Here is a 15,179-nt window from a genome sequence, read left to right on the forward strand (position 1 = left end):
GTTTCACGCTCCCGCTATCAACAAAGTAAAACTGAGAGTGAGTGCGCCGCCTCTATTTACTATACATCTAAAGTCTCGGCATATTCTCTAATCCTTGGAGATTTGCAGTAAAGCATCCACGTGTCTGCATGTGCATGTGTAACATTATACACAGTGCAACAAGAGTTCAGCAGTACACTGAGCAGAAATGCTACAATCCCACATATTTTGTTGCTCCTCCTCCCGCCTGGAGGTGTTTTGATTTTCAGGTACGTTTGTCTCTTCAAAGGGTGACAATTCTTGTCTTTGAAGACTGACTCCTGTGCCACCGTGACTACGCTTCATACAACTTCAAACTGTCTGTGACGGCGGCTTGTCTGTGTTCTCAGCGTGGCCCACACTCTCAACTTAGCCACAGTACATAATAAGCTAACAAGGGCATAAAAGGGACCTCCTACATTTAATGGGATATTTGAACATATGCCGATGGTAGTTTGTTGGTTTTAGTGGTGCACGAAAACCACGTTAGACAGACGGAGCAGCATGACTGAGACCACAGGCTGCGGCTGGAGTGCCATTAAAAAAGAGCTATAAAAGGAAAGCCAGGCAGACGTCTTGTTAATTAAAGACTTCATCACTTCCACCAGGGTCCCTCACAAATCATTTAGAGCTCTCTGACACTAAATGAGTTTGCGATCCTTAAACAATATCAGTTTGGAGTGGAGACTTCAAGCCTGGGTGAGCTCAAAACAAACTAGTTAGTACAATGTGTTTTCAGCCCACATCTAAGTGTTTCTAATTCTTCTGTAAAGCCACATTCTAACGAGCTTGCCATCATAAAGAGCAACATACGGAAAATCTTTCCTTGAAGGCATCCATCTCGTTACATTTGTCTCTACACAAAAAGAGACAAAGGGAGTTTTGTGAAATCTAATCCTGCCCATTTTCTCTCCTCCACACACATGGCCAGTCTCTGGGTAAAGTAAGCGTGCTCACTCAATGTTGGACGTAGCCTCCCTAATTCGGGGGGGTTTAGATGCCGTTTGATGTTCTGGTAAGCGCTTTGTTTGAAGTACAGTGACCCCTTTAATATGTGAATTAATGAGTTTTTGTAGCATTTTGTGTGTGCTAGGCTTCAGTTTGCAACATCTGCCAAAGCAAACTTAAAAGAAAGTTCCCTTCAAACAGCAGAGAAATATGACATTCATCATCATTCTCACGGGTTTTATCCTCTTTGGGAACCTTTTAAATTCACACTAAAACTGGGTTAATCCCGTATGTTTTCTGAGAGCTCCATGACTGCTAAGCCAACCACAGTTGTACCCCCATATTGGACACAAGGCAGAATTATCTGTGGGTCACACATGAAAAACACAAGTTCTGTTTTGCAGCCAAGATCATCTTTCCCCCAAGCTCTCTTTAAATAGCCTCACAACCCAGATTTCTTTTAAAGACAACTCTGTTTTGATGATCTAACAAATATATTTTTCTTTCTGCCACTATTTCATATTCTGCACAGCTGAGTATTACTGGTAGGAAATGGGAATTCAAACAGAGGCCGATGTCCACTTTTCTCAGCAGGGCAGTGAAACAGCCAAAAACATAAACAAACAAAATGAGCCACAATTATTGCAGTCAAATCGAAGAGGCTGCTGGACTCTGGGAAAAACTCTACCTCATTACATAGACTTGGTATTTTACCTGCTGCAACAAAAGGCTTCTCTGATAACTTTCACATCTTTTTGTCCATTTATCTTTTTGATTGAGAAAGGTGTTTATATTGTGGAGGGATTTAAGCAAAGCAGCCAAAGCAGCATGGATTACCTTTTGAAAAATGCATATGTCTGGCTGCTTTTGTATCTGATCAACAAGCAATTTTATTATAGGGTCCCTCTAGTGAGATGGATAAGAGAATACAAAACATAAGGTCAAAACGAGTTTATGAATCAAATCAAATCAAATCAAATCACTTTTTATTGTCACATCACATGTGCAGGCACACTGGCACAGCACATGCGAGTGAAATTCTTGTGTGCGAGCCCCACAAGCAACAGAGATGTGCAAACACAACAACACAAACGAGCAAAATACAAGAATGGCCAACCTGAAACTAATAAATATATGTACAATATATAATAGTGTATGCATTTCTGGATGTGTATACTAAATATTTTCCTACGTGTGTGTGTGTGTGTGTGTGTGTGTGTGTGTGTGTGTGTGTATACACATTTTTACAAATTAAATAGTAAAAAAATAAAATAAAATAATAATAATAATAATAATAATAATAAAATATATAAAATATACAGAGTTGAATATGTGCAAAACAAGTGGCATTTATATACAGTGTGGAGTGCATAATGTTGAAGTTCCAGTAGTGAAGCTGAGGTGTCTATGACGTGTTCAGCAGTCTGATGGCCTGATGGAAAAAGCTGTCTCTCAGTCTGCTGGTACGGGACCGGATGCTGCAGAACCTCCTTCCTGATGGAAGCAGTCTGAACAGTTTATGGCTGGGGTGACTGGAGTCCTTGATGATCCTCCCCGCTTTCCTCAGGCACCGCTTCCTGTAGATGTCTTGGAGGGAGGGAAGCTCACCTCCAATTATCCGTTCAGAGCACCGCACTACTCGCTGGAGAGCTTTGCAGTTGTAGGCGGTGCTGTTGCCATACCAGGTGGTGATGCATCCAGTGAGGATGCTCTCAATGGCACAGTGATAGAAGGTCCTGAGGATGCAGGGGCTCATGCCGAATCTTTTCAGTCTCCTGAGAAAGAAGAGGCGCTGCTGGGCCTTCTTCACTGTTTTGTTTGTGTGTACTGACCACGTAAGATCCTCAGCCAGATGTACGCCAAGGAACCGGAAGCTGCTCACTCTCTCCACAGCAGCGCCGTTGATGGTGATGGGGGTGTGTACTTCTCTGCACCTCCGGAAGTCCACTATCAACTCCTTTGTCTTTGCGACGTTGAGGGTGAGATGGTTGTCTTGACACCAGTGGGTCAGGGCGCTGACCTCCTCCCTGTAAGCCGTCTCATCACCGTTGGTGATAAGACCCACCACTGTAGTGTCGTCCGCAAACTTCACAATGATGTTGGAGTTGTTAGTGGCCATACAGTCGTAGGTGTAGAGTGAGTACAGGAGAGGGCTCAGTACACACCCCTGTGGAGCACCAGTGTTCAGTGTGATGGGGGATGAGGTGATGCTGCCCAGTCTGACCACCTGGCGTCTGTCAGACAGGGCAGCAGAGGATCCAGCTGCAGAGGGAGCTGCTCAGTCCTAGATCCTGCAGTTTCCTGTCCAGCTTCGAGGGAACGATGGTATTGAATGCTGAGCTGTAATCTACAAACAGCATCCTCACATACGTGTCTCTCTTCTCCAGGTGTGACAGGGCAGTGTGTAGTGTCAGGGCTATGGCATCATCAGTGGACCTGTTGTGGCGGTATGCAAACTGTAGAGGGTCCAGTGAGTCGGGTAGTGCAGAGCAGATGAAGTCCCTGACCAGCTTCTCGAAGCATTTGCTTACGATGGGGGTCAGGGCTACAGGTCGCCAGTCGTTCAATGAGGAGATGGTGGAGGATTTGGGTACAGGGACGATGGTGGCCATTTTGAAGCAGGCTGGGACTACAGACAGAGAGAGGGAAAGGTTGAAGATGTGCGTGAACACTCCAGCCAGCTGAACCGCGCATGACCTGAGGACGCGGCCGGGAATCCCGTCCGGACCAGTAGCTTTGCGTGCGTTCACCTTCCTGAAGCACTTCCGCACATCCTCCTCAGACACAGTGTGCGCACTGACGTCATCCGCGGTGCGCACACTGTCCGGTCTCATGGTGTTCGCTGTGTCGAATCTAGCGTAGAATACGTTTAGATCCTCACACAGAGAGGCCGTGGTCTGCGGTGTGCTGGTTTTCCCTCTAAAGTCTGTGATCGTGTTTAGTCCCTGCCACATACTCCGAGGGTTGTCAAACTGTTGTTCCACCCTGTCCCTGTACTCACGTTTGGCTGCTTTGATCGTCTTCCGGAGTTGGTAATGTGCGTCAAAACGAGTTTATGAAGGACATTTAGCAATCTATAAGCAAAATGTTCAAGGAAACACAAGAGAAGATGAACACCACAGCGGGACTTGAGAGACCTTCTGCAATCAGATTAGCGTCAAACAACATATGCATACAAACTAAGTGTAACTTAACGTCTTTATGTTTTGCTGGGAAAACAGGAAATAAGGCTGTGTTTGCCTTTTTACCTAAAAAAGAGTTTATACAATTCTAACACGCTTGAAAGTCAATATTTGGTACAACCATCTTTATCTTTAAGGTACAGTAGCCACAGCTTCTTAGTAAGAGTCTTCTATAAATAATTCACTGCAAATCAACTTATTATTAGGTTGTTTATTATATATATTATATGTTGTATAGTAAAAAGCTGTAAAAATATTCATTATTATGCAAACATAAGAATCACAAAGTGAAGAAATATTTCAGACAACGTGACACAAAGAGAAAAAGTCATCAAGCAGGAACTCTTTGAGCAGAGTTAAAAATAAAATCAAGGAAACACAACAAAGCCTGAAGACATGACTTCAGTTATTTCTCAACACAGAGAAGAGACCTTTAATGCCAGCTGATCAAAGGATAAGAACTCTGATTATGGATTTGATAATGGTGAAGATTTATTGGTCAATATCTGCACAGCGGCTGCAAAACCAACCCTCTAAGCCTCCAATCATCTGTAAATGCCCTCAGAAAGGTGAATCTTGGCCAACAGTGAATCACTGAAGAGGCTTTTAGCTTGAAAAAGGAAAATGACGGTACCCAGCGCATACACAGGGACAACTGCCAAAACGCTGATAAGAAACACACAGCATAGGTGAGTTCAACTGTTACAATTGGATTTGATGGAAATCTGGATCTGATCCAGAACCATTTCTGGGAGTGATTACTGTATTGACTTTCCTTATTGATTACAAAATGGTAAGACATTGACCCAAACTAAAATCCCTGCGTGAGCGTGAGATGAGCGTTGTTATAAGTGTAGGCAGGCTGGCTTTTTTCATCCTTAACTGATATGAAATCAAATAAAGAAGTGTTTCTCTGAATGAAATACCGAGGCCATTTCCACCTTTGTACATTACACATTATAAGCTTTCAAAGAGGGATATTTTTCATTTTTTATTATGTATTTTTCATCTCTATCACGCATGTACATTTACACAAGTACTAAAGTAGTTCCTTTCTTCCTTAGAGTTAGAGGAAGGCATCAATATCAATCTCATCTTTGTTAAATATGAAGCTATAACCAGCAGATAGTTAGCTTAGTTTAGCTGAGTGGACTGGAGATCAGGGGAATGTGAAAGGAATTAAACCAGATGGTTTTACAGAGTTTCATGTGTGAGACTATTTCTTGGCCAGACGTTGTAACGTCTTATGGTCCTGTCATCACAATGAGTTTGCCTGGAAAACAGGTGTGAAGTTACCATGCACAGCCAAAAGTAACTCCCCTTAGAGAGCCACAGTGTCATAGTACTGGGTCTTTGACCCAGTGTTTCTATGTTTCCGGACTTAATAGTATTTGCTGATTTCTAAATATATAATTGCTTGCCTAGAAAGAAAGTGCTTTATAAAAAATGGTGGATGAGGCCGCTATACACAATAATAGGTCTCAATATAAAGAAACACATTAAAAAGTGAGGTTGTGCTAGCACTTATTTAATCAGAAGTTTCTCAGAAAAATATAATAACATCAATATATCTTTGTGACCGTCTACCATATTACAGCTTATTCAGTAAGACTTATTGCAGAACTCAGCACTACAGCTTTTATTTCCTTTTACAACGCATTTCTTTTTAACACATCAAAGGGAGCATTTTACAGTTCCTACTTCAATATTATGTTCGTAGACTAATAAAAGACATTCAAAAGTAGTAATGGCATTGTTTAAAAAAAAAGGAGCGCTGTAGCTCTCGGAGGTGCTAGATACTTTCCTGCATATGAATCAAAGTTTGATGGTGGAAGCAACTTCAAAGAAAAGACTTTCAATGGAAAATAAGTCACTCGGTGAACAGACAGGCTTCTCTTATAGAGATTAATGTACAAATGTATATTTCAATTTGGTGTTTTATCTTGAGCAGTATAACTGGCCTGCTTGCTCAACATTAGTTCACATTGTCCCAGAATGGAAGTGCATTAAACAAGAAAGCTGAAGCTACAGCATAATTTCCACACATTTGCAATGTTCAAAAGCAAACTATGAACGCCTTCCTAGAAATTACACTTTTATCTTGAAGAAAATGTAATAAGTTATAGTAGTAAATACTAAGATAAGATAAGATAAAACTTTATTAATCCCCCGAATTTCCCAGAGGAACCCACCCGAGGGATTAATAAAGTTTTATCTTATCTTATCTTATCTTATCTTATCTTATCTTATCTTATCTTAGTATTTAGTAAATAAAAATGTCTTTACACACACACACACACACACACACACACACACACACACACACACACACACACACACACACACTACTGGGACCCCACCCGGGCCCAGCAGTGCAGGGCCTACATGTGCCACTGCATTTCACGCCAGTACTGGGGCCCACAGTAAGCTGCCCATTCACAATGGGTCACCGCAGCAGGTAGCACCACATTTTGGATTTGGCAGATTTTTACACTGGATGCCTTTAACAGTGTAACGCACAGTGGATTTGTCGTTCCTCCCAGACTTGGACTGGAGATATATCCTTGATATACAAACATGTATTTGTCTATCAAGCACTCTCCCTAACAGTCTAATATTTTCATTTGAGTTCTTTTGCAGTATATCAATAAGATCCAGTCTAACTTCCAATTTACCGAGGTTTTAAATCAGCTGCTTTTTCCACTTCCCTGTATAGTGTTTTCTTATTGCAAACAGTTTTGCAGCAAATACTCCTGTGCAGACCCACAGTGGGTGGTGTAGATGAACGGTGGGGCTGTGCAGACAGGGAAATCTGAGTGGGTTTGACCACACAGGTCAGACAAAAGTCAGGCTTTTAGGAGCCCTATATGGGTTTTCTATGGGCAAGCCCAGAAGAGGTTGCTCACAAAAATAGGGGCCTTCATGTGGGCCTGTGAGGTAAAAGTACTATGGGGCCTGCATGGGCTAACCCACAGCATGGCCAACAAGGATTTTTTGTGGGCAATCTCACTATGGGTGGCTTTGAACCCAGGATCTTGCTGCTGCGCAAAGTACAGCATACAGCTGAGACAGGCAGGACTGTCCTTACTTTAGCAAGTACTTTTAGTCATAATCCAATCCATCTTGGATATATAAGTCGATGCGGTTGGTGATATATTCCACTGGAACACTCTGACAGCTCTTGGTGTAAAAGTAAAAAGCGATTGCATCACTTGTTCTTTTGAGCAGCATGGATGTCTGGACCACAGGTCATGCCAATAAAATAAAATGCTGTCATGACATTTTACATAAAACTAAAAATGTCAACCTCATGGTACCATTATAAAATTTTTTATTATAACATTATAAAAAAAAACTGCCTAGAGGTTGTATCAGCAGGATGTAACCTCAGGAGCCATGAAAACCGCCACGGAACTACAATCAGAAAGTTGTTGAAATATTTTATTCTGAACCAAACCAGTGGACCAAATAAATAATGAAAGGACAAGCCAGCATTGCTGTAACTAGAGCCATGCCTCGAGCACTGGTTAAAAAAAAAAAAAGACTTTAAAAAAACAAACAAAAAATTCTTTGAGATCAAAATAAAGCACTGATGTTCTTTTTACAGGAGAAAAAACCCCAAGAAATTTCTGTTTAAACAATGCATCAAAAGATTTACCCAGCACTCTGAGTAAGACTGACTAGTTTTTCAGCCCTGCAATTTTTCTTCTATGATTTCTAAGGGAAAAAATAAATGGGCTTAAAATGTAACAAAGAGGAAAAGCATTATGAGCTTTTTAGACACAGTGAAAGAGACCACTCTAAAGTGTCCCAGGGTCTTTTGCAGGGATAGATAACTACAATGTTACCTCATTACCAACAATTCAACAGTGCCTACTATCTGTTCCCACATTGCACACTCTTCCTGTGATAACAAACTGGTGTAATTAGTGCTGAAGGTGTTAATCCTGGATGTGTTACCTCCTAGATCCATTCCAAACACACATCATTATTGTTCTGATCGAGCAATCACTGGCTCAGAGTGAAATGATGGTAATACAAGATTTCTCAGCGTGGTTTAGTGAGATTTACTCGTGTGTCTTATTCACATCCTGTGGGAGCAACAGTGGAATAGCCAATTCCCGTCTTGTCTTGCACAGATTTGGGCATTATGTCTCAGAGCTATAGGGATTTCAGCTCGGGGGATTTAGGGATTAACTGGAATTTATCACACATCCTGGGTCACCCAAAAGCCATCAGCAGGGGAGACAAGGTTTAACAAAATATCAGTAATGCTAGCAGCTTGTTATTACAATGATAATCTTAGTCAATTGGTCAGTCGGTCAGTTCCTTAATCACTGACCCTATTCCTGTCTACAACTCCTGAAATGATTAATAGTAACCAGAGAGCGATTCTACTGATTCTGGTGATCTCCTGACTTTAATCTCCAAGCACCGCTTCAGTGAGACTGTAGTATAGTATATAATGTCTATAACAAGTTAAATTCTATTTCTTCTGTGTCTTCGACATTTTTTAATTTTCCTTTATTGGCTGTCATAAACGGCATATATATGGTACCACATATACCAGCAAATAGCTGCTATCTATAGCTATATTTTTGGGGCTCTGACAAATACGATGACTGAGCAACATAAGGCTAAGGCTAACTCCTTAGCAGCCATTTCAGCCTTTCAAAATAAGAGCAAGGATGCTATCCCTCTCAGTTTCCAGTTTTCCCGATTGTGTCAAAAATCTGGTGTAAAATCCCAAAACAAACATGAAGAGAAACCTGCTCTGACGACCACGTGTGACAAGGAAGCAGCCGAAAATAACTTTCTATGTAGCGTTAATCTTATGACACATGCATTTTTTTTACCCTGTTATCCAGCTAATGGGGCAATTGGAGCCTTTCCTAGCTTCTATAAGATGAAAGGCAAGCTACACATTAGGCCTAACATCACAGGTCTAACATGCAATTCTTTCAGATTATTAAAAAAAATAACATTTCAGACATTTCACAGTGCATATTTGGGTGGCCATTAATATACCTAAGCAGCCCACTCTATGTGTGGAAAGGACTGAATGATTGTATTCATTCAGAATATGCAATTATGTAATCAGTGATTCAACGTGTGCTAAATTTTTACCAAAAACAAAACAAAAACAAAACACTCAGCAAAACCTTTTGTGTTCTTGAAGGAAGGAAATTCAAGTATGGGCACTCCAATAAGACAAAGATCAAGAGGTCCCAAATTCTGTGGAGAAAGCAGAGCCAATTCTGCTTCACATGTCTCAAAAAAAAAAAAGTGTTCTTCATATACTATTCTCTCAAAACACCTTCAATTCCTTCCATGAAAAGCTTCAGGATATAACGGCTATTGGCTGAAGAGCATGACTGGATCCAATAACCAACATCTCAAGGTAAACAGGCTGACATGGAGGTGTGGTGACCTTTCTGTAGTGAAATTATTGATGTAGGGCAACCTGATGGTTCAGCCTGCTGTGCAGCTGCGTGAGTCTCAAACCTGAATCATGTTGTTGCATCAGTCCACTTCCATGCTTCTCTCATCTGAGTGAAACCTAATATTTCTTCAGAGGGATGGTTGGTCAAAGGAAAACAAACAAACAAGGAACCGCTGCTCTCAAGAAATCATATGTTCACTAGCTCTTTTGTACACTTCCCATTTGTGCTACACTTCCAGCCAGCCACGCATTCATTATGGACGCGAGCAGAGACGACTGCATGTTTAAACTTCTCAGAAATCTGTCATTCTTCTGCATTCTAGCATAAATAACAGCTCGCTGTTCACAGTGGTGACAGGAGCGACTCCATGTTCCCATCCTATTTTGCACCTATTCAGTATTCCTTTCTTCCTCTCTTTGCTCCACTATAAAGATTTTTTCCTTCAGTGCAGGGGAAAGTGTCCCACTAAAATATGTAAGCATCACAGGCGGTCTGACACATCCAATCACTGCGGTAAATGTAGGTGACTGACTGCTTTCTCACCTGTCTCAGTGGGTTTTTTTTTGGTTCTCTAAAGGATAATGCAGACTGGAGAGAAATGCACCCACTCTTATCCATCACACACATGACTGACTGCTGTTTGTCAGAGCTCTTTAGGTGGTGGTCTGTAGCTCTGATGCTGTCTAACACCCAGATTTCTCACAGTTTCACAATACATCGCTAACATATTCTCTTTTTTTTTCACCCTGTTCTTTCTTAATAAAATCAGGAATTATTCCATGTATACATATTCGATTCCGAGTCGCTTGTGACTGCTGTTTTTTGTGTACCGCTGTGTTAAGTTGCCTTCGCATGACATCAGCATATCTATTATGTATCTGTAGCATCCACAGGCAGAGCAGGAGGAAGCTAAATCACACTGATGGCTATAATGACCAATGATGCTTAACAGAGGGAGACAACTCTAACTGTGCGTGGCCTTCCCTCGCGGCCAACAGATCAATGCCAGCCTGTCCTCAAAATGTCAAGTGACAGCTTATGGAGGGGCTTGAGAGACAGACCAGGATGAGGTTATTTCCTAAATGGATTTTACAGAAACCTGTTGTTTTTTTCCCCACACAGACGATAGTCAGCATTCCACCACAGACTGGAGAATGGGCTAGAGCTACTTCCCAGGAAACTGTGCTGAAAGGTGACCGATGCTCCTCGGAGACCAAGGAGACTGTGCATACATTATTGTGTGTTTCAGGGCACTCGGGGTAGGTTTTATTCTCCCCGCTGTCTGTTTGTTTAGACAAAACAGACATTTTAATCTTTCTAATTAATTCTGTCTGAAGCTGCAGTCAGTCTGACCAGCTGATATCCTCAAATCTAATCCAGGTCATTTGGTTCTGTCTCTAATTATTTATTGAGTTTCCTCCACCCGGAAAAAAGGGGAAAAAAAAGACCCTTAGAAAACCAGTTGATATGCAGACGAGAGACAAAGAAAGTCAGGCAGAGAGAGAAAGCAATAGACAGAACGATTCATCAAAGATTTACAAACACGGCCTGCTTGATTCTCGCCCTTATGGGACTTTTATTTTATTTTTGCTATAAAAGTTCAGAAGACAACTGAGCCCTGAAGGGCCGTAGCACTTCACACAAGAAAACACAAATGGTTATTCAAACATACTCAATATTCCAGTCATAAATATAAACAAGCTTTCTGAAGGCTAACAAGCAGAAGGCTGAGTCAACTACTGATAACCTGAGTTTTACTTTGTAGGCTTGTTAAACACTGTGCAACCAAAATTTAATTACAGCTACTTTCACAAAGAAGCTGATCTCCCAGCTTAAACATGAAATATGTTACTATTCTAATCACTTCCTGAGCTGTCAGTCAAAGTTTTAATCAGAGGGGATGGGAGTATGACAAAGCAAATGATTATACAGTACGATGAAAGACTGCATTCATAGCACAAAACCTTTAAACAGATTAATTTTAATCTGCGGAACTTAAATGTAAAGTTTTTGACACTTTTTCCCTACTTTTTGGTGAATATTACTATTTTATTTGTAGCACATGTCTTCAAATATGCATTATTACTGGCTTCAAAGCCTTGGACATGCTCGCTCAGGCACTTTCAAAACCACTACAGAGAATGTCCTCATTATCTAATGCATCACTTATTTCACTAAATGACAACACAACAGTTTCTGAACTCTGTCCAGGTTGCTGATTGCAGCTGAGTGTTGGCACAGGAAGGCCGAATGTCAGTCAGTGCTGATCTGATCCATATAGGACTGCCAGATTTGGCAACAGAGGTACTAGCCGCAGAGTTTTTTTTTTTCCGGGGGGTACAGAAAAGGATTGAGTCAGTTTCAGTCAGCAGCAACACTAAGGCTAGCACTGGAGAAGTGTGAAATCACTGCACTGGCATAAGTTTGACCGATTCTGGCAGGGCTCATCACAAATCTGGCTTAAGTCAAGTATCCAGTTATGATGGATTTAGGCCACTGTTAAGCCAAACCATTTTGACTAAATGGATATTTATGACATGATTTTTGTGTCCGGCCAATGTGACAATCTTTTACTTACAGTGCACGCCTACGTAATTTGTTATTTCCACATAAGAACAACAAAACAGGACAACATTTCTTTACAAAAAAAAGAAAACAAAATAATCATTTAACGTGGGGAGGCACTGGTTAAAAGAGATTCATGTGACTGTTAGGAAGTGGGAAGCAAACATCAGTATCCCATGTCAAAGGTCAATATTTTGTCAACCCAACCAGTCCTTTCTAAATCCTTCCTTTCTGGACTTTGTAGCTGTATAACACCTTCACACTATTTCCTTTTTTTTGCTACCAATCTGAGAATAGACATAACTTTTACAGCTACTGGATGGAGAACATGACTACAGCACATCTGGTCTTCTTTTTACCACCATAAATAACAAAATAAATTAAAAATTCAGAAGTCAAAAATTGTGTTGTGCACGTTTATATCATAATTTTTAATAGGATAGACCAAGTCTATCCTAGTCTATCCCAATTTTGGGAGAACATGAAAAGAGTCTGCTACAAAAAACCCCTCTCTGCCTCCATTCGAACAAACTGTAGTATGACTAAAAGCGCTGTAGCAAGAGCCCCCACCAAGGTGGGGGGAGACTGTGACAAACGTTTCACATAGAGGCTGAAGTCAATATCCAACATTACTGTATCTGACTGCTGCCACAAAAGAGCCTGCCCTAGTTCAACGCTCACGCAACCCATTACAACTGTTTTACTCTCTGCATTTCTGTTTTAACTAACCCAGTGTGTGGCAGCTTTAATGATCCGACAGCTGGCTGATGTGGACAGCAAACAACTCATGAGCTGAATCTTTCTACTTCTCTTTCATGAAAGCTTATTATTGACTTGTTGGCACTGTACATCTGTATTAGCTGCTCCAGCTGTGATGGTAGCATGTGGTATTGTTTCAGTAGTGCACTTTTAACCTTATATGGCCTGTATTTTCTTATTTATCACTTCAGCATGCTTGATCACCTCAAAAATATCTATATTTGAATAGCTCCTTACGTTTAACAGTGGGTGGCATTTATTTTTGTTCCTTTTCCTTTTCTCTTATTACATCCACACATCCACACGCACAAATTTGTACTGTGTCACGTGCTCAATCCCATACACAGACTACCCCATAATCAGTGGCTGATTCATTCAGGAGACATCCTGTTTGGGTTTATGTTTACAGGCTAAAGATGAAGCTGCATCCTCCTGGATGTCAAACTATCTGTTCATCCGCAGCAGTCTGACTTCCTTTTATTGTTTTTCCATCTGAGTACGAAAACTGATGTTAAAAAAACCAATTTCCTTTCTGCCCAGCCTATGTGTAAAATGCGCAGCTTGAGACTAGGAAACGGCTTTTTTTGTAAAGAGAGAAATAAATAAAATGTGCAAACACTGAAAATCACGTTACCAGACTGTGGCTGAGCATCTGCAGCTGTACATGACAATGAGCCCGCTGAGTGATAGCACTGATATTCACAATAAAGATATCCACTCACCCCTCTCTATGTTGTAAACCATGCTGTCAGCATGTTTTGCTGCCGTGGACAGGCACCAGACTCGGAGAGCGAGGATCAGCAAGCCAAAGTTCTTCCGCCGCCTCCAGGTTCGCATCATGCCCGGGTTCGGTAGGGTGAAATGAGGAAAAGCGCTCCGGTCAGACTGCGTTATTAACGTAGCTACCACCAGATGCTTCAACACTGGTGACAGGATGGAGATACGGGTCAAAGCAGTTCACAGTGAGTGTGAGGGAAAAAGAAAAGGGAGGAAAACAGACTTCACCACCCAGACTCCCAACAAGATGCGGCAGGCTGTCACTCCAAGAAAGAAGCTCTCAGAAACTTTTCCATGCAACACCAAACATATGGTGGACAACGGTGAGGGGGGAAACGAGAGATAAGCGGCAAGTGTTAGCTAAATGTTTCTGGGAAAGGGTGTTGCTGATGTGAGGAGGGTGTTAGAAAGCGACAGCACAGACAGAATGAGAGGAGACTGTTGGAGAGTATAGTGAAGCGGACTTGCCATCCCCTCTAGACCCAGAGCAGCTACAGTTTGCCATGTGCTCTTCACACGCCTCTGGGTCCTAAAGTCTATCTGCGTTTAAGACCGCTGTCGTTCTTTGTTTCCCTTTACCTATAACCGAGTCAAACCTAATCCACTGACCAGTGGTTCTTGAACTTTTTCACAATAGAAACCGAAACGAGTTCATCCCAAAACCAATCATTAACAATTTTAATGAGTTTGCTGCCAGCCCACTGAAATTATCTGATATTTTCGCCCATAAAAATCATATTCATTCAACTAAGTCTATTCTGGACATTCAAGGACATTTTTTTTCTTAAGCAGCAATAGCCACTTGTGAAACCTGGAGATTAAAAATATAAAAAATAATTATATTAGCATAATCTTTTATAAAAATCGGCGATATATAGCACTGTATAATAACTGCGTATTTTGACAGGTGAAAACAGCTTTCAGGCACATGATTGTACACTTCTGTAGTATTTCATGCAGCTGTTTTTCTTAGATTTATAGTGTACATATTATTTATTAATGCAGTTTGCACTATTCTCTCACACAATGTTAGTTTTACTGGTGGACTGGGATTGGTCTGTATAAGCAAATGTATTTACTAATAGCAGTATCATATACGTTTTTGCGCTTTCTGTTCAGAGAACATTCGAGTGGATAATGTAAATCAATGAATGCATAGATTTTCCCCCTGAACTCTGCAGGGGGGGATGCTGGTTAGTTATAGTTTTTCTTTCTTTTTTTTGCCCTTTATGTGTCTGTGATAGTTAATTAGCTTGTTGTCAACAAAGAGTAGGTGAATTTAAAGGGAAAAAAAACATTGACATATGGCCAGCCTTACAATGACAAAACATGTTATTCAGGAAAAAATATAACTAGAGCAGCAAACGAATAAGGAGAAAAAAAATATATGAAAGTTTATAATAAATAAAAAAATGTGAATTTACATAAAATTGTGAAATTAATGAATTGAGTTACAAGTCTAAAGAAATCAGACAGCCTTGTCTTG

The 15,179-nt window shown here is 40.9% G+C and overlaps 1 protein-coding gene across 2 annotated transcripts in view; it reads right to left on the minus strand.

Moving 5' to 3' along the window:
• The window catches only part of adam12b (ADAM metallopeptidase domain 12b), an 87,892-nt gene extending 73,725 nt beyond the window's left edge, over positions 1 to 14,167 (minus strand). For both annotated transcript variants that reach the window (XM_012919195.3, XM_012919194.3), the window contains exon 1: positions 13,639 to 14,167. In XM_012919195.3, coding sequence (XP_012774649.2) covers positions 13,639 to 13,756 — 118 coding nt within the window. In that variant the 5' untranslated portion in view covers positions 13,757 to 14,167. The remainder of the gene's footprint in view (positions 1 to 13,638) is intronic.
• Positions 14,168 to 15,179: the final 1,012 nt, after the last annotated feature.

The sequence above is a fragment of the Maylandia zebra genome, linkage group LG13, assembly GCF_041146795.1.
Source record: "Maylandia zebra isolate NMK-2024a linkage group LG13, Mzebra_GT3a, whole genome shotgun sequence".
NCBI lineage: Eukaryota > Metazoa > Chordata > Actinopteri > Cichliformes > Cichlidae > Maylandia > Maylandia zebra.